The 22,163-nt window shown below is 41.4% G+C and overlaps 1 protein-coding gene across 1 annotated transcript in view; it reads right to left on the bottom strand.

Moving 5' to 3' along the window:
- Positions 1–22,163, bottom strand: part of sema4bb (sema domain, immunoglobulin domain (Ig), transmembrane domain (TM) and short cytoplasmic domain, (semaphorin) 4Bb) — a 52,530-nt gene that overhangs the window by 19,239 nt on the left and 11,128 nt on the right. Inside the window, exons 2-5 of the mRNA XM_031732804.2 lie at positions 19,175–19,614; positions 3,482–3,642; positions 2,565–2,627; positions 1,980–2,078 (exon numbers count right to left, since the gene is read on the bottom strand). Of these exons, the coding sequence (XP_031588664.1) occupies positions 1,980–2,078; positions 2,565–2,627; positions 3,482–3,642; positions 19,175–19,295 (444 nt within the window). The 5' untranslated portion in view covers positions 19,296–19,614. The remainder of the gene's footprint in view (positions 1–1,979; positions 2,079–2,564; positions 2,628–3,481; positions 3,643–19,174; positions 19,615–22,163) is intronic.

Raw genomic sequence — 22,163 nt, 5'->3', positions numbered from 1 at the left:
GTGGTTATTGGCACAGCACTTGCTGTGATCAATTTTACAGAATGACTAACAGCAAAATGGGGAATATATATTTTGACCTAGCAACCAGCGGTTGGCAGTTGGGCACTCACTGACCTTCAGGCCTATTTGACTGAGGCCTTATCAAAAAACAGTTTGGTATGAAAAACAGTGGTCAGACTCTGTTCCCAGTGCATGTATATTAAAAACTGCTGCAGCCAGTGAGACCGTTTCCCATTGGATGCTTTTACACATTAAATAAGATGGCGTCATGTTGTCCTATTAGGAAGTGACTTTCAGTGATAGGTCATGTCAAATTCCAATAGCCCATGAGGTCCACAAAACTGAATAACTTATCAAAATTGACAACTTTTGCTGTGGGTGACAGACACTGCACTGAATCAAAATGCAGTCAGTCTATCAGGCTGTAGCCGGTGCCTTTTCAAAAGCCTGACAAAGGGAGCGAGAACAGTGAATTACAAGAAAATATATGGAGGACAATTGCCGTTTCCACTGCTACACACTGTGGTCTGCTCTGTATAAGGGAAAAAGCGACAGCATGTTGGCTAATCAGAGAGCGTGCTTCGTGACGCTTTCATTCGAAGCGTTAGAATCACGTCCAACACTTGCACATGCATTTGGAAGACATGTCGATAAAACACTGAATAGCCTCAGACTTGTATCAAGAGTGCGTGGCATAGGCTTCGCACCAAATCTAAATGTAGCCTGTCTGTCAGACAGCATTCGGCCTTGTTTGTCTGAGCTTCTAGTCCTGTTTGATAAAGCTGACAGAGGGTATGAGGACACTGAATCACAGAATACATATATGGAGAGCAATTGCAGTTTCCACTGCTACACACTGGTCTGGCTAATCAAAGAGAGCTTCTCATGAGGTCTTCATTGTGAACAGTTTTAGAGCCTCAAGCACTCTGAGGTCTTAAGGATGCAAAAGCTTGAGCTTAACTTTGTAATACATTTTTATACAGGAAGAGGATGGAAGATTTTCCATTCCCATCACTTCATTTATATAGTTTTTAAAAAAAGAGATTCCTCTGCTGCCACACAGCAAGAACAATTACATCTATCGTTAAAGCATTTAATGCACACATGGGAATAGGAGCATTGTCACATGATAGACATAAATAATATATAAAGACAATTTGCAGTGATGATATTAACTTTAATCAGAAAGGACAGCATGGAGTTCCTCAGTTGCTGAGAAATATTCCCATGCTTCTTTAATATTAGATGTTGTTTTAATCTTAAGCTTGTTTAAACTTGTGTCTTTCATTTGATTGTTTACTGTATCTTTTTGGCTGACCATAAAATGTTCTGTGAGAAGTGGTTAAAAAAAAGAAATAAATAAAACATCCCTCATTGTTAATACTATACATCTCAGATCGTCTGGCCGTGAGGAATGCCCTGGGTGACACACAGAGTTGTGGACTCCGTCAACAAGACGAGTGTTCACACAGACCAACTCAGACTTGCTTGGAATCCCAGATCAGGGCCTAACGTCCTGCCAAGTGATCCTCAATCTGAGACTCTGACGTCAAAGGGCAGAGTTTAATGCCCTGCTTTGAGAAGCTGTGCTGTTGCCAAACTCTACTGCCGCCCTATCAAAGAAATCAGTGCCATCCTACTCCCGGTTACCATCACTCCAAAATGTACTCCTCTGCTAGATAAACAGACCTACTGCTTCCCCTCTATCTGGAAACCACACAGCTCGTGTACCCCCTGTTGACTTGTCTGGCTCAAGTGCCTCAACAGGATTTGGTAACGCTTGGATAACAACAGATCCAATACTGACATGGTGGATAAAGGGGTCTGATTCCTAAAAAGCACCCCTAAAAAATATTGATAAAATTCAGACTTGTTCTTGTGAGAGGAGAGGAACGGAATAAATCAAGACTCGCTTTAATGATGGGAGAAAATCAACTCTTGCAGGTGAACAATGGGTAGATTGAGAGGTCATTACTTACTATGTAGGCGCAGACAGGACTGAAGGCATAGGTGCCACACACATAGAGATGAGTGCTATTCAGCCGCAGAAGAATTTTGATGTAATTGAAGCAATCAGTCTGGAGGAGAACAAATGGAGAGCGTGTCAGGTCCATAAAAATCACAAGAAATTCTAAGAATTGAATGTGATCTTCTCGAGAGCCCCTTAAAAATCGGCCTATAATACTCCTAATCATAAGCAAATCTTTCAGAGCAGGAAATGTAAATATTATTCGACAGAAAAGTATTCCCCCTCTCCTCAAATACTGCTGGGAAAACCTCTCAGCATCACACAGCACTTTGCCTGGTGAGTTTTTTGTATTACACAGACCAGAGATTTAAACAGATTACTGAGGCTTGTCGCCCAGAGATACAACAGCTGGCATGACAACAAGGTAACAGACAGACAGAAGAACAAGAAGAAGAAAGAGCAATTCCCCAGTGAGCCTGCACACTTGATGAATCCATTTGTAACTGATGGAAAGGTTTGTCAACACACAGCTCCACTGTAATTTTTTTTCCCCCTTACAACACTGCTCAAACAAACAGAAGAAAATGTCTCTCACCTCCAGGTTCTTCCCTTTGAAGCTACACTCGTCTCTTTTTCCAGCAGGAGTGCCCCATGTCAGCTGAAGCAGAGAAAGAAACCCTAAATAAGTCATGTGATAGATAGTGGAAACCCCTGGATTCGGAGCCAATTTTTAGAGAGCATATCCACTTCCACTGTACTAAAATGGGCTTCGATATGCACGTAGTGCTTTTGAGATCGTCCTCGATTGGTTGCTAAAATATTATTTTCACCTGATTTTAGAGAAGAGTTTGATTTTATGCTGAAATCCAAATGAAAACACTAGTGACATCATTTCATCTACTCTTAGAGAGAGGCCGACTTTGTCTATAAAAGAATTCTGTTATTGTACGCTGACTGGTTAAGGACTAACGACAAGACATACTCCCTTAATGGCACCCACTGTCAAACAATAACTGTGGCAGATAAAACAAAACAGAAACTCAAATGTGTGCATAAAGCTGTGGTTATGTCTGATGCATTGGCCACTGCTCGCACAAACTGTGACGTCTGCACATCACCATAACTGTTTATGTTTGCGCTCAAAGTTTTTATGACTCGCTGCAGTCGTCTAAACTGTGAGCGTCGCTGCTCTGAGAAAAGTCACGATTCATAGGAACAGAAGTCTAAATAGTAAACAAAGCGACTGAGCAGGTGTTTCCAAACTTTTTTTTTTTTACTTTAATTTAACTGTAAATATGGTGAAAATTGCCAGGATTTATTTATTTAACACCATCGGCCAACAGCTCAAATTAATGACAAGTCCATAAAGTGGTAATTCAGGGCTTTAGAAATTCTCCCTGAACTATCTACCAGCAAAATTTTTCACATGTGCGAGCCTGGTGAACCAGCAATTCGGGTTTTAAACATGCAATTTAGACTTAGATGAGGCATTTGGCATTTTGTCACACTCACATTCTTCTGCAGCTTGATTTTGCTGATGTCCGAGAGGCTGAGGGCGAACAGTGCCTCCCTGGCTCCCACATACAGCATGTCGTCTTCCTGGCTGAGCAGCAGAGAGGTGTAATTAAAGACGCCGTTTGCCGAGAACCTCTTAGCTGATCTTTCCTTTGCATCTGGAAAAAGACGACACACACACACACACACACACACACACACACAGCAGATTATTATCACACAGCAGAACAGAAAGGAACAGATTAGTACAGAACATGTCCTGATGCTCAAAGCACAGAAAAACAGATGCCTGATCTGATTTTATTTTTAAGGAGGGGGGGGCTTCTAAGTGCACGCACTCAGTAGCACTTAATCATGGACACCCGTTTAACCCAGAAATGTCTGTCAACCCCTGCAGAACACCATGACATGTATCCCTCTTTTCTGCAGGCCTCTGACATTCAAATTCCAACCTAAGATGAGCAGAAGACAACCGTTCCTTAAGCTGACTGGAACTTCTGTTTTAGCACTCCAAAAAACTATGAGAATCTCAAGGTTACATAAAGAACCACAAACCAAAACTACAGCCAACACTTGCTTGCGAGTTTCAGTCAAATTAATTTTATGACACACAGTGTGAACTCTTATCAAACTCGTCTTCCTTGAGCCTCACTCTTGGAGGCGACTGTCTTCTTCGCTTCTTTAGTCGCAGCCACCAGCTTCTCCATGAGAAGACACACACCACTGAGCCACGTCTACGCTTCTCTGTGCTGGCCGACCCCCATTTCGTTCGAATCATTACTGGCAGCGGGGTAAAAGCTTCCTCTGCTCAACACTAATCTAAATCTCCCTGATTCTGCAGCTTCTTCAAAAAGATCTCTTAAGCAGTGGGCCAGAAGTCAAATGAGCTACTTTTTCCCCACGTTGCTCGATTTCCTGCAGCTTCAAATGATTCTTCTGATTAAATACAGACTTGATGTACACATTGCTCCTTTTATAGCATTTCCCTTAGCATCACAGAGGACTCAATGTTCTCAATAGTGGCATCAGAAGCTTTTTACTGCTTTCTACTGTGAAGAGGATTGGATTCATTTTTGAAGCCAGCTTTTATAGGCAGCAGGAGGTCTGACAATTGGTCACTTTTCGCTTGGACTAACCGTATAATACACCTCAAACAGACCAAATATAAAAGCAAAACAAAACCCAATAAAGCGTTTTATTCAAGACCTTCAGGGTTTGGACAAATCACAATCAAGTGGGGCCCATCGTTTTGTAGATTAATGTTATTGCGCCATATTTGACATTCGTTTTCTCAGCTCAGAAAAGCTGACCAAGTGCATGTAATATAAGATCAGTGCATTCTCTGCCTACACGCATCCCACTCTTTGCAGCTTTTGACCATCTTAGTAAATGTTTATCTCTTGCCTCCCGTTCCAAACATATTAAAACACACTCTGTGTCCTTTGCAAGCCAAAACACTGGAGGTCACGGACTCCATTTGCTTGTCCAAATAAGATTACTGGCTCGAATCTGAGGTCGTAAACACTAATATTTGCTGCAGTTAAACCATTTACAGCCTTTTCCACATGTATAACCAGTAAGCTGGATTCAAATTTAGACACTTCTGACAGAACCAAAAAGACACCAGCAAGAAGTTTTCCCTCAACACTATCAGGTGGTGCATTGGCCCACAATGCAAATGGAGCTGATAAAGCTGCAATAAATGTTTACAACCCTACAACCCATGACTTAAACTTTTCAATATGCTCACAAACAAATGGTTCATCTAACACTCAAGGCACTTTGGCAGATGATAGTCTTCCCCTTGTGGGAGTGAAAGCCAGCTGCACAAGCCACATCTTGTCCACAATCAAAGTTTAGGCTCTTTCTGCCGTTACAGTGCTCGTTCTGTTGAAAACATTGTGACATCTGGAGTCAATGGAGACCAGGGCCCATCATTAAAATTATGGGGAGGGGATACAAAATAATTATAATAATAAAAGCATATTTCCTATAGTCATGCAGGTGTCCTTCTGGACAGGGAGAAATTGAATTTTTCCTGTAAAGAGAACAAAAAACTGGTTTTATTTCAGGGTAAATTAAATGTGCTAAAACACCCTTAAATGCTCATAAAGTGAGGTACACTCAGTCCCAGCAGACCCTGCAGACAAAGGAGTGCCATCTCTCCTCTCAACAGGGGGGACATGTCATAGATTGTGATTGTCAGGATTCCCCTGAGTTTTGGACATTCACTAGAACCAAAAACAGCCTTTCCACCGCATATTAAAACTCCCTGACATAAATCACAGTGACAATCTCTTAGACAGACAATGGAATAATGAGCAAGGGGGAGGGCAAAGTCATGAAACTTTTACTCTGAGAGCAGGATGAGTCTACTTAGCAGGAGGTTGGGTTTGAGGTTGGGGTACTGAGTGGGAGTTGTGGTAACCAGGAAGACTGGATTGAGATGTTGAACTATGAAGAAACATGCAGACGGAGGAAAGCGCTTATTTTCAAAGCACTTCAAGATGGATTTCTGATAAGAGCAGAAGGTCAAGTAGTAACAAATGTCCAAGTTGTGTCAAGCTGCAGTGATTTCAGAAAGAAAAACCAAAGCTCCTCCCTTCAGAGGCTGGTTTTTGAGGGAGATTTCTGAGCTCTATGATGCAGTAGATCACTTGTGTGTTTTGACATGATTGCAGCAGAACACTGGGCATCCACAGACAGCAGCAGCAACTGCAGGTCATTTCACAGCCAGGCTCCAGTTCCATTCATCACCCACTTGTTTAATCAGCTGGCTGTCACCAAGTGAGGCCATCAACCTCTGCCAACGGTCATCACATCACACCTACCAGCAATATAACTGCTTTATTACTGGTGTTAACATGCTGAATTAGTTAGCAGGTTCTTTGAATTCCAACATGGAAGTCAAATAAGATGATTTGCCTGAATTCTCCATGGTTATGGAGAGTGCAGTTAGAAGAACAAGGTCTGCATGCAGCACTAACACAGCATCCAAGAGCCCAATGTCTCGTCTCCACTGAGACTTAATAACCTCTCAGTTATTAATTATGTGGAATTCAATTTTGCAAGCGTATTAAATGTATTTATTCACTGTGATTTTCTTCATTTCACTGGAGCTAGAGATGGCAGGAAGAAATCAGATCACAGAGGATTTCAGCGAACAGATGCTTTGTGATTACGGAACCGTTTGCTTGAGAGTCAGGGAATCAAACTAATTCTGTGCGCACACAATGAGCGGCTACATACGTCATGAATGTAAGAAGAGATTTGTAAGCCAGCCAATGCAAACGCATATCCTCCTATTTTTCATATATTAAATGTGTTTATGGAGGGGATTTAATATATTCTAATATGTATATAAGCCTATAGATATGAGTTCCAGTTGGCACAACCGAGCCTAAAAATGCGATGTGTATGTGAATGTTGCAATGTGAGCAATGTTTACTGGTTTCAATAAGTGCTTGTCTGCTTGGAGGAAAAGCTGAAAAGGCAAGTAGTACTGGAGCATAGTCAAAGAACAAAGGGATGGACTCCTGTGTAAAAACGTACCACTTTAAAGCAGAAATGTACAAAAAAAACAAAACAACCAACATTTTTGGTCTCCTTATCAAATTTCATGTGTCAAAAACAACAACAACAACAAACCCCCCCCAACTTACCTATATTATATGCATAGCTATTGTGACATCACCTCTGATTTCGAAAGTCCAATTTTGAACCCTTGAGATGATGCTTCTAATGTCATCATTGTGGTTGCAAGAAAGTGGATGTCACAAGGAGGGGTGCGTCTGACCGTGTTCCTCATTGGGTAATGGATTTCAGGCACTTCTGAGTTGGCTTCAAAAGCCCATTGGTCTGCCAGGATTTAAATATGCTGGCCTGCTTTGACCCACCCCCACGGGTGGTGCTAGTCGTTAGCTGCCTGTTACTTTGATGGGTTTCTAGCGCTAGGAGAAACTAGGAGGTGACCTTTTTTGATGTGTGTGACTTTGCGCTTTTTCAGTGCAAGCATCAGACAAATATCATAGTTTACTGTGTAGTTAAATGTAATTAAGTTACTTAGCACTAATGCACAAGTCTGTGGATGCACTTTTCTAACTAAGCTAGCTAGTGTTAGCTCATAACTTCATGATTACCTCTCACTCAAACGTGACTTCTGGCTTCAAGAAAAAAAAAAAAATGTTACAACATGCATGATAACATAATAAACTCAAGGCTTCAGCAGAGCACACACACCAGTTGGTGGAGGTCACAACATATGTCCGTTTTTTGTATACAGTCCATTACCTTTTATTTCCTTGTTTACAGCCTTTATGTGGTAAGCCAAGTGGTGCTGCAGCTGGCTGAAGGTCATATTTATAATGCACACATGAGAAAAATCATTCTCATGCAACTTTCAGAAATAAACTTTCAGAAGTTCAGTTCTAAAAAAGGTTCATCTGTTCTTTTAACAGGAACCCAGACCTTGAGAAAAACATAAAAGGAATACACTAGGATTTACTTTCCTCCGAATCCCTTTATTCACATCACAGCTGCGCAAGTTCAGTGGGTGCTTACTCACCATCGAGGTAACTAAGATATCATCACAGGGTGCCAGCTTGCAGACGCAGTGTTACTGAGAAATACTATTCATGGTAGCACTTTGGCAGGAATCACATTTGGGGGGGGAGAAAAAAAAATGAAGCAGGATAAATTTTTTCAAAAGGTTTAATGGGAAATTTTAGGGTGGGGTGACTGATTGGCTGCTTGGTAGGTATACGCCTGCCAGAACACTGAGTGTAAACATGCCCCAGATTTACTATAGCAGCATGAGCCAAGTCACAAGGCACAAGGGGGCAATGGGGACAAAGGGGCTCGCTTACAGCTAGGATGAGAAAACCAAAAGGAGGAGAGGGTAACAAAGCTGATATCAATCTCAGACAGAGCTTGGCTTATCTTGCATGCAAGGCACCAATTTATATATTTAAAGAAAAAAAAAAAAAGAAAAGCAAAACAAACACTATCTCTGCCCTCAGCTAAATAAAGCTACACAAGAGTGCACAGCTTCAAGGCTCTCTGTTTGACATGATTTGACAAAAGGTTTGATAGCAATGCTGGAGCTGACAGAAGCCGACAGAAGTCGCTTCAAGGTCATCTCAGCCCCGCTGCTCCCGATGCTTAGGCGAAGTGATGTTATTTCATCGCCGGTGACTACTGGCAACTAAAAGCAGAGCGGCTCTGATCTGATCTCTACTGCTGTAGTTTACCCGCCAAGTCAGCACAGAAACAGTTTGTCTGCACAGTCGGACCTCTGATGAGGAGACAAAGTGTGTTAGAGGAGCAGGGGTGTTAACTGGGAAGCACCACAGGAAAATAAAAATGACTGGGGCTATTTGAGTAGATTCTGTTCCTGTTAAAGAAACGTGACGCCAATTCTGGGAGATATTTGCTTTCTGCACTTCTTCCATGTCACGTGTATTTTGCAGGTATGTAAACAGCATCTTTATGCAAGAGATGTCTAGAAAATATTGCTTTTAAAAGGAAAAGTCACAGAAAAAAAAGAAAAGAAAATTTGACTTTACTGGATGGGAAATAAAGCTGACAGTACTGAACTCTACAGTATCCACAAAGCCAGGCCATGAGGCTTACATGTACTGTGGTGTTTGGAATAACGGCTTTGCTGCACTTGTAGATGTGTGAGTGAATATGCTGTCTGTTCTGTTCATGTCTTAATGTGTGTGTGAGTGTGTGCATGTCATACTGAGAGACAGCTGGGCCTTGCAGATAATAACCAGAGCCTGACAGTGTGCAAGTCCAGTGTTTGTTTGCATGTGAGGATTATGCTTTTTTAAAAAAAAAAAAAAAAGGTGTTAATGGTGCCATATGGTTACAGGTGCATAAATACATCAAAGCAGCAACAGAAAACCGTGCAACGGCAGAATGTTTGTTTGAAATGTGTGTAGCCTACAAGCCATGCAATTCTTGAAAAAGCTTCCTTCACCAGCTGAAGAAGAAAACATCTGTCCAACACATATGTAACAAGGATGAGGTCAGTGCATAAAGCACAGCATAGCTCTAAAAGCAGAGGAGCTGACAGAGACAGCATGCTCTACCCTGTAATTAAAGGCTCTTAGGTGTCATCCTGATGCACTCAGAACTGGCATGCGCCCGCCCAACACTCAGACCAGCAAGGCGATGTGGCGCAGTGTTCCATCACAGCTGAAAGCTTACAAAATCCTGATGATGAGGTATCTGAGTGAGTTATTCAAACACAGACCCTGAAACTCAGAGGGAGAGAGGAGGAGACAAATATTTGGCATCATTTCCCTCACTCAATTCAAAGCAGACGTGCCTGTGCTTGTCGTGTGGGGTGCCTTTTCAAACACTCCTCCTCCATCCTCTTTAGTGGGGGTGGGCAATACCACCACATTTAAGATATTAACAATAAACTCCTGCAGTGTTTACAGTGTGCCTGCTTGCTTTAGCTCCAAGGGCACATTTGGTTCAAGTCCTGTATGGCACAAGTGGGTGGTGGGCCATTAGCTACTCTGTGTCAACAGGAAAAAGTAATACTTATCATAGCAATGTAATGCTTCAACAAAAACAAGTGCTCCTATAATTTGAAGAAACAGATGGGAAAACTAGTTTTAGACTCCAATAGGTGTGAAATCTCCGCAAGTGCTAAGAGTTGCTATTGCAGACAAGTAGCGCCAAGATGTAACAGTAGCACAAATGCACATACCCCTGTATTTATGTGCCAAGAACTAAAATGTGTGATGAATCAGTTTAAGAATTCACTGAGCTCAATACTGAGACTTTCTCGCAGTAGTATCAGTGATTGAGGGAATTAAGCCCACCTCTATTCTACAGATTTTAAAGCTGTAACAGGGTGATGTGATTCATATGATTTGAACCAGGTATAAATGCTTCATATCGCCTAGCACTAAAGCACAAAAAAGGCTAATGGGAAGGCCAATTTGCCAGGTGTTTCAGGAAGGCACTGAAGAGTTAACATCCTGAACTGATGCTTGATAAAAAAGTCCTGAGAAAAATTTGGGAATTGCAATAATATTTGGAGGAGCTGAATAGCTACACATAAATTTGTGGCAAAGTAATTGCTGTTAAAATATTTAATGAAATAAGAAAAATCAGAGGGTAAAAAAATAAATAAAATAATGATTCACCCTTCTTTAAAAAAATCAAACAACAAGTAATGGTAATCAATCCAACCACCGTCATTTTTGCTTGTGCTAAAGAGATTCAACTCACACTCCCTTCTATAGACAAGAGTGCTTACTGAATTGCTTGATAACTATGTCCCAACCATCTGGATTTGAATAGGGGGGGGAACAAAAAGTCATGCCAGTCCATAGCACAAATGTCCAAATCTAGCTAGCTTGCAACACTTACAGATTAGTTTCTGCTGGAGTTAGAATCCCATCAAAGTACATGTTGATGGGCACCAGTGGAACTGCTCTCAGTTTACAAAGTACACACACTTAGGACTGGCATGTGCTGAAAGTCTTTTAAAGTGCTACGCCAGCATATAAACACAACCTGGTGTGTGCACGTGTGTGCATGCGTGTCTCTGGAGAGGCTCTTGATGAGAAGAGCAGGCTGGAGTCGCACCGAGTCTCATGCTCTCCACTCATCCACCACATAGTGACCAAGGATGAGAAGTGGTCAAGCACACTGGTTTACACCAATGGCTTTTCAGACACACACACAGACACACCTTGGATGAAGGGCTGCATGCTTTTCCTCTTGCTCTTCTACCGTCATGTTTATTTCTTATAGCCCTGCTGATATCAGAAGCCTGGTGAGTTTTCAGATCAGCTGCACTAGTCTCCACACTTGAGCATAAGGGTTACATTGACCTGCCATGGTTCAAAAGCATCACAACCTAAAGACTGATAATGTGGCTGATTTAAAAAAAACAAAACAAAAAAAACAAAGAAGGGGAAAAAAAAGCCAACTATTAAAAGAAAAGAAGAGGAAAAAAAAAAGAAAAAAGTGACTTTATCACATAAAACACAGAAGATATGCAGTGAGACACTGGAGGACACACGCGAGTCTCTTTTCCACACACGTCCACTATACCAGGAGTAAAATGCATATGGAGTGCATTAAAATACTGGAAGCAACTCAGGAAAGTTCAGACTTCTAATGAAAGATACATGAGACGGCTGCTTTTAACCATTTCAGTACAGCCTAAACTGAACGGTAAAACCTGAAGAGTTTCCTGAAAAGTGCAAGAGTAGACACCCTTTTTTTTTTTAATTTAAAAAGTGCACTGCATTCTGAAATGTTGGTGCTGTAATATGAATCAGTTCTGGCATATAATCATATCACCATATGGACACCAGGTTTTAACGCAATTTATTCAAAGTACTTTTTTCCAGGGGGAAAAAAACCCCCAACAACCAGAACACGTGTGCAATTCAATAGTGAGGAAAAAAAAAAGTGTTGCTATTCAAATGGCTATTAAGCACAAAAAATAATGGAAAGATGTCAGAACAGTCAGAAGTTCCACAAATTTGAAGTCATCGTCAGCAGAATCCATAGAAAGTCAAACAGTCATGGTCTCTGCTAGAGGAGGGCAAACCTGCTCTGAGCCATTATGTACAGTTAGACCATTACAGACACACAAGTGTAAACAGCAGAGAAGTAGATCTCCTCGTGATGCAGGAGGTTTAAAGGAGTTGCGATTTGAAGTCATTTCTGGTAAACCAAACATTTCATGGCCTTCAGGCATTCGTCATACTGCAGTTTGTGGCATGTTTTAATAAGTCAGTTGTGTTGCTTTCCGTGCAGACACAACTCTATAGCACTTGTTGCATAAGATTTGTTCTTGGTTAACATCACTTGCCTTAAATCCAAAGCATTTCCAAACAGATGATCTGCTTCAGAGGACAAGCTCTCTGCTGTGCAAGACCTTTGATTTTTGGTGAACACTTGCCTTAACGTAGTGTTACTCGTAAGACACCGCAAGCCATGCGGTGCAGGATTGGCATTACATGGTGATTTGGGAGGTGCAATATCACTTTGAATATTACTTGATTATGTTAATTTAATTCTGGGAAGTCGAAATTGTGATCAAGATTAAGATTTAATTAATTGTGCAGCCCTACCTTAAGGTGGGTCTACATTCTACTTGGTAGCAATCCTGAGAGAAACATTTTGAAAACAATGAATGGCATTAATTAATTTCATTTCTCAAATGCCAAATAGCTGGAACGGTTGTTTAGGAAGAAAAACTCATGAAAAACTCAAGTGTTTGCAAAAGATGTAAAACCTTTCATTAATAAGCAGAACATGTATACAGACAAATGACATCCCGTTTGTTTCAAGCCATTTAGTCTTTGTGTTTTATTTTCAGGACTGTTTGCTGTGTCTGTCCATTTTTTCCTATGGGATGAGTTGTTTTTACTGCAAATTGTCGTGCATGGACAATGAGCAGTAAATTGTTGTTGGGCGTCTTTTTTTCCCCAGTGGTTTTCTTTTTGTTTGTTTTGTCATTCTTGTTTGAAATAAATAAATTCTTGAAAGAATGCCTTTTCAACAGAAATGTGTGCAAAAGCCATTTGTTCTCAGACAAGTCCACTACAATGCAGATTCAGCGCCACAGAAACCAAATGAAAGCTTTTTCATGTTACAGTCGAACAAGAAAAAGCCTTTTTGTGTTATAGCAACGGAAAAACTCAGAACCTCTGCTGTTAACTTTTTAATAGCGATTAGGCTAACCAAATGTACACTCCAGCACAGCGATCCAAAATTGCCTAATGACACTCTTTAACCTCACATTCCTCGCTGTCCATCTAAATTATTTGCTACGACCATCATTTCGCGCTGCTTGCCATTTCCTTTAAATCAAATGTTCCTAATCGAAATTTGCAAAGTTTAAACTTCTCTGTACATTCTCTGGACCGTGCGAGTGATGAGTCCATTAAAACATCTGAAAGAGACAGGGCTGATGTGCTGCAATTATCTTCCATTGTTGTGGCTGTTATGGTTTTTGTATGCAGGCACTTGTGAGTGCCACCTCTGCTGGAAGCCACAGACCGCTTTTCTTTCAGGATCAGTGGGCGTGTCCTTGCTGGGTTTTAGGTGGCCATCGGAGCATGTCTAAAACCTCACCAGCCTTTGCTCTGAACAACCACCCCCAGCCCCCCACCCCCATCGCTTCTTGCTGCCCCTCCTCTGTTTTTGAACCACGATCCACACACTGCCAAGGTCAGTGGATTAGCATGCATGAGAGAAAGCGGACAATATTCGCCTAACATAAACCAAACGTACACAAGAAAGGACACTGTGTACACAGAGCATACACAGCATGCTCTGTAGCTTGGCTTAAATGGGCATTTTCATTTGCTCCTCTAAAAGTGTTAAAGCTGATCTGATCTGTCCCCTTTGTTTTACACAGTCTATACTGCTGCACATGAAAACACTAATGATAGAAACAGTAACTGACAGACTCTCTAGATGCTACTTGTGTCCAGAGCTGGATTATGTTTTAGAACCTTTCTTCCAGATTCCCTCTTAACATTATCACAGTAAAAGCAGATCTTTCCGTTGTAGGTAAAAAAAAAAATTCAGGAATTATAGGAAACTTATACATTAGATTTAAGTATAGCAGCAAGAATTGATTTGAACTCATCTGGGTTGTGTCTTGTGCCTTAAACCAACTAGAAGCTAAAAAGCACTAATAAAAAGGGAACAAAGAAATGGGTGGAGGGAGGCGATCACCACCTAATCACATTAAAACGCACCACTAAAGTACTGTGTTTAATGTAGAACACGATTATCTGGCATTTAGGGAGCTTGTTCAATCTGTACAAAAATCCACTCAAATGTAAAAGCATCTTTTTCCTTCAGTGTGAGTAAGGCTACAATGTTTTCTCTGCTGTCGCGTTATCCCTAACAGACAGACACTGCTATGAGGCAATCATTTCAAGCATCTCTAACCATATTTCTTTAAGGTCAAATTATTGATTCAAGAGGAAGATGATTAACAGCACTAAAACGATGATATTCAATTTAGTTACCCAAATAATTAGACTGTGGTGGCGGTAGGGGTACAGGGAGTGTGTGGGCACACATGGACATAAAAAGCAAGCACAACTACACAATCTTAAGATACCATATACTTTTGTTACCGACTTGGTTCATAACCTTTATGGACAGGCTTTCTAGGCAGAGCCAAGCAACAGATGGTTACCAGCTTGGTGACCTCAGGATTACCTCTGCCTTTTGCGGATGATTTCTTCTGGATTCATCAGTAGGTGACCTTAGCATGCACTGAATCCGAGTGTGAAAAAACAGGAATGAGAATTAGCATCAACAAGTCTGGTGCCAGAAGTTGATGTGCCCACTCCTGGTCAAGGCAGATTGCTACTCCAAGGGTAGCAATTCAAGTATCCTGGGGACTTCTTTACGACAGAGTAGAGTAAAGCAGTAAATGCAAACATTGGCATGGATTTGGTAGTGATGTGGATGCTATATCAGTCTGTTTTGGTAAAGAGAGCTGAGTGCGACAGCAAAGCCGCTGACTTATCAGTCAATCTACGTTACGACTTTAATCTATAACCATGAGCTGTGGTTGCAAGCGGCTGAAATGACCTTCCTTTGGAGGGTGTTGTGGTAAAGGAGCTATGAAGGAGATGGCTATATAACCCCCCCCGGCCCTTCAGTCTAACAAAAAGCCATACACCGAGCAGCAGAATACCATCAAATACCATCACCTCAACAATCTCCCTTGTTGTGTTGTTTGTGTCGCATACAAATGATGTCATGGGATGTTCGGCCACTTTGCTATAACGACTCCACACACACATTAGTACTCAGTTGTAATGGGAAACAACCGAAAGCCCGTACAGTTAAGTCGAGTAGGTACTAGTGGAAAGGGTGAAGCGCTTGGTCTTTTGGGAGGGGCTCAGAGTATTTCTGCTACCCCTCTACATTGAAAGAAGCCAGCTGATGTGGTTTGGGTGAGTCCTACTGGCGAGAGGCCCAGGACACCCTGGTGGTGGTGGGGGGGGGGGTTACATCTCTTTGTGGTCTAGGAAAGCCTCTGTGTCCCTTGGAAGATCTAGAGGAGGTGGCCGGGGAGAGGGAGGTCCAGGCAACTCTGCTTTCAGAGGTGGCACTCTAAGCAGAGAAGTGGCAGAAAATGGATGGAGGGGTGAATGGAGAACAAGATGCTCTCATGACTCATTGAGTGACTCCACTGACCAGTCAAGTGGTGGCATGCAGTCTTACGACATCACATTTTAGTACCTGTCCAGTTAAGTAGGTACTATTGTAGCGCCTTGTACCGGGTACTATTACCTATTGGAAAACCTTGAAAACCATGGCGAGTCGATCCGAATAGGTACTAATGGAAAAGGGGCTACTGTCAGTTGAAGTAGTTCTCCATCTGCTGAAGGTTTTGGATATACTACCCTTCTCATCTACAATCCATAATGGTCAACTTGAGAGTATGTTGGACAGTGGGCCTAGCTGGTTAGTGATGACTTTCCAAAAATAAAAGTGAGGAGTTTGTCCGGTACTGAAGAGACTGTGTCAGTGGAAGGGGGGGTGGGGGGGTGGGAGAAGACAGAAAGATTGCAAAATAGAATTATACTTGGGCAAGCCACCCAACTATGTGTGTGACAAACACTGTAGTCAATGTACTCAAGTCTGAACTCGAATGTCTCCTTGATTAAACTGAAAAGAAAACAAATTTGAAGAACAAAAATAATCCATCTCTTCAGTGTACCTCTTCAGAAAGTACTGTCTGAGAAGCTTCTGATAACTAACAGGGATACATGCTGTATGCCTAACCATTGCTTACAGCTCCAAGTCCCATGATCTTTTGTGCTGCTCTGCCTCTGCTCAAGAACCATAATGAAAAACAGACAAGCTCTCCCTTCGCAGCAACCACAAAAACCCCTACTCACTACACATGAGAGATTAGCTTGCTCATTAGGAGAGAAGGAAGGAGCGAGGAGAGAGGGAAGGAGGACAAAAAGGAAGAGGGACGCTTTTCAAGGAGGAGGGCAAGGGTGCTCTCTCCAGAAAACAGGCCGGGTCCCCCTTTTCTTACAGACAATGCCAATCAGAAACGGAGATTTAAAGAGGTGACCTGCTTTACATGTTTTGCAGCAGTGGTGGAGGTCAAACCAAAGCTAGTTTATATATGAAGCATGCTAGTGTTTGTGCAAAGCTGTTGTCTCATTAAACAGCTTATAATCAGTGCCAGTGACTTTTAAATAAGACTTTCTACACCAAATTGTCAGTTGAAAAGCAGTTTTCTCACACTACTACTTATGCTCTCCAGCTGACAACCTCAATCACTCATCGCTCATGTCAAAATACATGAATTTAAGATGATGAATGCTGCGTAGAGTGAGGCAAAGTAGGGGGGAAGAAAGAAACATCAGTGGTTTGCAAAACACTCACTTGCTGGGAACCAGCCTTGGGCCAATTTAGTCTATTCAGCTCTTAGAGAAATAAGCTAAATGGCTCAAGGATGTGAAAGGTTGTTCTTGGGTATGAGAGATATGAGGTGGTGCATGTGAATCACAGGATGACGGCTCACTAAAGTGGCTAAAGAGGAAAGGAAACAAACCTTCGGGGGGGGGGCTTCAAATTCAGGCAGGTGGTGCTTAAAAGAGCCAATATACCTCTAAACCTTTATGAACTTATGCTATAGTTAATGTTTGACTAAACTATTTGCCTGGATGACAACAGACAGATGAGCGAATGAAGCGAGAAGCTTATTTTAAGGAGCATCTTGTTGGCCATGTAAAACTGCACGTTTCAACAGCTCTAATTCAGGATGTTGAAATGTGTTTAGTGAGACTTTCCTGAGAGGAGGGGGAAAAAAAAAAAAAAAAAAAAAAAATCAGTCAATTTCCCCTGTGAGCCACATCCAAACAGCTACCTCATTTGTCACAAGCTTCCATAATGCATCAATCAATTACCAAAAAGCTGTCGGCTGAGCAAATACAGAAAAACAGCGGCATGTGTTTAAATTATGGAAGCTTAATCCACAGTTATTATAATAGGAAGTGTGGCAGTGTGTGCGGAGTAATTACATACAATGATGAAGTCGGGTGCAAAAAGGTCTCCCATTCAATCAGCGGATTTTGCCAGGAGACGCATTAAGTTTATATTTGTATCATAAATTGTTTCACTCAGTCGCACATTAGCAAAAGGTCAATTAGAAGCAAAAAGCGCAGAGCAACCAAGTGCCTTTGAAGGTATGAAGCCAGACTGTATGTGCTACACAGCAGCTACTGGGCCCCAAATTGTTGCACTTCATTTGCTCTTCACTCTGCAGAGTCACGTGTTATGCATATTTTCCCCCAGTCTTTCTGTCAAGGCCCAAGAGGAAAAAAGAAAACAAAACACAAGAGAGACAGTAAATTTTGTGTGAAGTGACATCTAATATGAAAAAAACCCCTAAGGGAACAAAACTTGTAATTTCATGTATCTATGCAGAGATGTTTATAGTGCGGTTGTCCTTAAGTTGGCATATGTGTTTCTGGGCTGGGCCTGTAGTCACTTGTGGTTTCTTACATGCATCTATGCACACACTGCTCTTTCCCTGCAGACTTGTTGCAGCTGTGTATGTTGTTTTTGCTCATCACTGATATTTATTATTATGTTACACTGTGAAAAACTGGCCCTGCACCCTTTATTTACTACTGTTATGTCGGTTACATATTCAGCACATAATGTTTTTAGTAGAAACAGCTGTGCATTTTCAACTTAAGATTCACATTAATATTTTTGTGTCCTTAAGTTCAGACAGGCTTATCATCTGCTGAAATTGCAACTAATGGGGCAGATTTCTGGCACTCACTGGCTGGTTCCCAATGAGTGCCAGTCTGTGTGAAAATGCCTTGTTGATGCCATAGGTCAAAGAAGAAAGGCCCGATTCCAGCTGTCAGGAAGGCCACATTAACTCAAGCAATGGCTTTTTACAACAAAGACATGTAGAAGAGCATCTCTGAATATTAACATGTTGAACCTTGAAGCAGCAGAAGCCAACACAGGGTGCCACTTCTGTCAGCTAAGAACAGTAAACTAAGACTATAGTTCACATGTGCTCACCAACTCTGTGAGCACAGAAGCAACACTCACCTGCTCTTTCAGAGGTGCAATCAGAAAAAAGCTGAAGTAAACAAAGAATGAGAAGCTGCACCAAGCCCCCAGAATAAGATAAATCAGGGTTAATTTGAACTGAATCATGCATAGCTACCCTAATGAAGTACAAGCATAAAAATATAGAGCTGAAAATGAGGATAATAAAACCTCGGTAATGAAGTAGGAGCAAATAAAAAAGAAAAAAAAGAAGCACTGTCCTGAGTTTACAGTGCTGAAACGAGTCCTCTCTTTAATTCTGTTCTTGTTTTATTTGCTTGATTTGCAAACCGAGACGAGCAATATTATATTTATACTTTATTGTTGTGGCATTTGCATTTTATTTTTCCACTTCCAGCATTCTAAGAAAAAGGCTTTTAAGACAGGGTCATTTGCATGTAATATTAAAAATTTCTCTTTACATTTGGTTATTGTAGTTTTCTTTATGAAAGGATGTAAAAAGGAAACCATCACGATGACATGCACAGAGCTTCAGATTTTGGAGAAATAATGCCAAAACTCACTCACAGCCACAGTGTTAAGCCACAACTGGTCATCAGTGAAAAAAATTACACTTACTGTATGGGAAACTGATGCGAGGTGTGACATCTTCCTCAGTGGCGATCACTGGCTGGAGAAAGCTAGCCAATAGCAGTGCAGCAGCAGGAAGACAGTGGACAGTCCCAGTTAATCTCCACATGGTTGCCTGCTTGTCTAAGACGAACACGGATGTACACGGTTTGTTTTAAGATTCCTTGGAACACATTAAACTCCTATTGATGCCACAAAGCGTTATTTTCTCACTCCCATCTTCCTGCAAGTCAGAGGGGGGTGGATCGTGTCCTTGATTCGAGTCTTGTATTCCCAGTGGTCTTTACATACAGTTTGTAGCCCCTTAGTCTAGAGAAGGGGAATCCTTTCTGGATTAAAGGCTGCTGGATTTCATCTTCTCATAGTGCTCTGCGGTGGATCAGTGCTAAGCTCCAACCAGTCTCCACTTAGTTAAAGTCATCTTGGATCTGTGGAGAGGAGAGAGAGAAGTTTTTTCTTTATGTGTGTTCCAACAACAGTATAAAAAAAAAAAAAAAAAAAAAGGAAAAGAAAAGAAAAGATGAAACACAAGCTGGAATAACAGATCCTTATCCAGCTTCTGACGCTATAACCATAAACTACAAACGCAAAAGGACTAATACATTCAAGCAGGGGCTCATTCTAGAGGATGGTGTGGATTTTAATTCAAACAGCTGTTATTTGAGAGGAGTCTTCATTAGTTTTGCCAGCAACAACGGCATCACCCAAAAATGACCTTCCTCACCCATCCGCCCCTCAGCTTTCAATAGTGAACAAACAACCTTTTGTTTTAGTTTTTTTTCCACCACAAAGAAAACTCAGCAAAACAGATCATTCAGCGCTCTAACCAGCTAAAATGAAAATACTCATCATCTGGTAGCTTGAAGGGTTTCACAAACTTAAGCCTAAGTGAATATCCAATTTGCTGTTTGAAAGACGAAACGCCTACTAGATTTTTTTTTTTTTAATCTCTGTATTTAATTATGCTGTCAACAAATCGGTGAGAGATCCCCCTAGAAGATAATACGGGAGTCTGGCTCCAATTTTGTGGCTATGTGGGGAAATAAAAGAAAGAACAGTGACTCCCAAGACAGCCCGGTAATTTGTCACAAGAAGGTGCAATGAACAGCTTTTATTTGCTTTGTGTGAGTATACAGATCAGAAGCATGTTATGTAAATCTATACTGGTATTTTTGTGTTTAGTGGGCTGTCAGTTTTATTGAAAAGCACTTAAAGTAAGCACCAGCCCATTTGTTTCAACCCTCTGAGTTTTTTGAAACAACATCAACAGCTATCAAACCTGTCATAATTTATTTTTGCTTGTTTGAGGAAAACACAAATTGTTAACACGAGCCCAAACCTTCAAATATGAAGATGCATTATGTTTCCTTTGAGGTCACGTTTATTGCAACTAGGCGTTGAAACATTTCTGCCTTTGCTAGCCAGTGACAGAAACAGTGGTCTATTATAGTCATGGTCTATTTTTATTAATTACGGCCTGCTAGTTCAAAGAGGTTATGATGAACCGGAGCTGTAGCCACGAAAAAAGCCCCTCTTTTCCTGTGAAATAAAATTGTATATGAGCAAGGTAGAAATTAAGTAAATGACCAGTGCAATACTTTAAAGCAGGAAATGAGCAGCTTTATGATCGCTGCGTCAGACAAAACTAACACTTAACCATCGACCGAAGCCACCTGTCCAGAATGTGGACGCCAACCTAATAGAAGAAAGGATATTTGTGATTTGTGATTAGCACTTTCATGTTGGTCTCCAACAACACCTGAGGAAGATGGCTTTTAAGCTCTCTCTCAGTTTACTATCTAGTTGAAACTTTGCTTGTTTACCATTTGAAACTGAACACGGGTGGCACCTTTTCATGAGTTTTTCCACTGAAAACAAATCCTTTCTTTCACCAAAAGCAATGTCATGAGAGCACAGATACTGAATCAATAAGTGCTGTGAAAAAAAACTAAGAGCCTAGACTGTTTTTGTAAGCCTGGAGAAGTATTAAAGAGGTATTAAATTATAAAGCATACTCAGTGATTCATCCTGTTTGGTTTAACTTGTTAAATCAAAATAACCATGTTAGTTTTGTATACAGTATGCTGCAATTTCAAATTAACACAAAAAATAGAAGCGCTATGGCCGAAACAAATGATCTTTTCAGAAATTTTGACCCAGTGATGATGCGAGTTGAAAGTCTAGGGGATCACCAAAGTTATTACAACCCTGTCTGAGGTGGGGTATGCACGCTTGCAATATATTTCAATCTCGGTCCAAGTGATGGCCTTACTGACTCCTTACAGCAATACTGCATGCCTGTTGTACACTCCAAACAGCTGTAGATCATATATTTTCCAGTGTTTTCAAACCTAAACCAGAGTGCAAACTATTACTTGATTCTTATGAATTCACCAATATCCTGACCGGAGTACAGATGCCTCCGTTCAGTGAACTCAGTAAAGCCCTCGTGTTTGATATAACATAAGTCCCTACTCCTTATTGCCCGGCAGTGCTAGATGCCTCCCTGAAGAACCCACAGAGGTGGTTAGGTTTAGAAAGTAAACACTGCAGAGCACATGGCGTCTCTTGCATCATTGAAGGAACTCCCTGAAGACCTCATGCAAATATTTATGACAGCCAATAAATACAGCAGACCAAGATGAGCGTGGGACAATAAGTAGCTCCTGGGCATCTGCGGAGGCAGGGCCCAGCTGGAAAGTACCATTTTAAACTTTTGAGCAGCCTGAACATACTTTTTAACATACTCTGCTACCTGCCCAGTCTGAAGAGTGGGGAGCTGACTTGAATGCATCTGTATCTCAGTGTCACACCCTGGTCTCCCCTCCCCGGGGTCTGCAGCACCCAACTAATAGGTCTATGTCACTCTTCACTTCACTGGCAGGCCTGCTGTGGTTCTTGCTGCTCCACTGAAGCTAGCTGAGTCACTGTAGGCTGAAACATCCACCCACGGTACTCTAACATTTCCTTTTGCCTC

Source organism: Oreochromis aureus, linkage group 1, assembly GCF_013358895.1.
Source record: "Oreochromis aureus strain Israel breed Guangdong linkage group 1, ZZ_aureus, whole genome shotgun sequence".
Classification (NCBI taxonomy): domain Eukaryota; kingdom Metazoa; phylum Chordata; class Actinopteri; order Cichliformes; family Cichlidae; genus Oreochromis; species Oreochromis aureus.
Note: the sequence above shows the minus strand (reverse complement) of the source record. Positions and strands in the feature narration are given on the sequence as shown.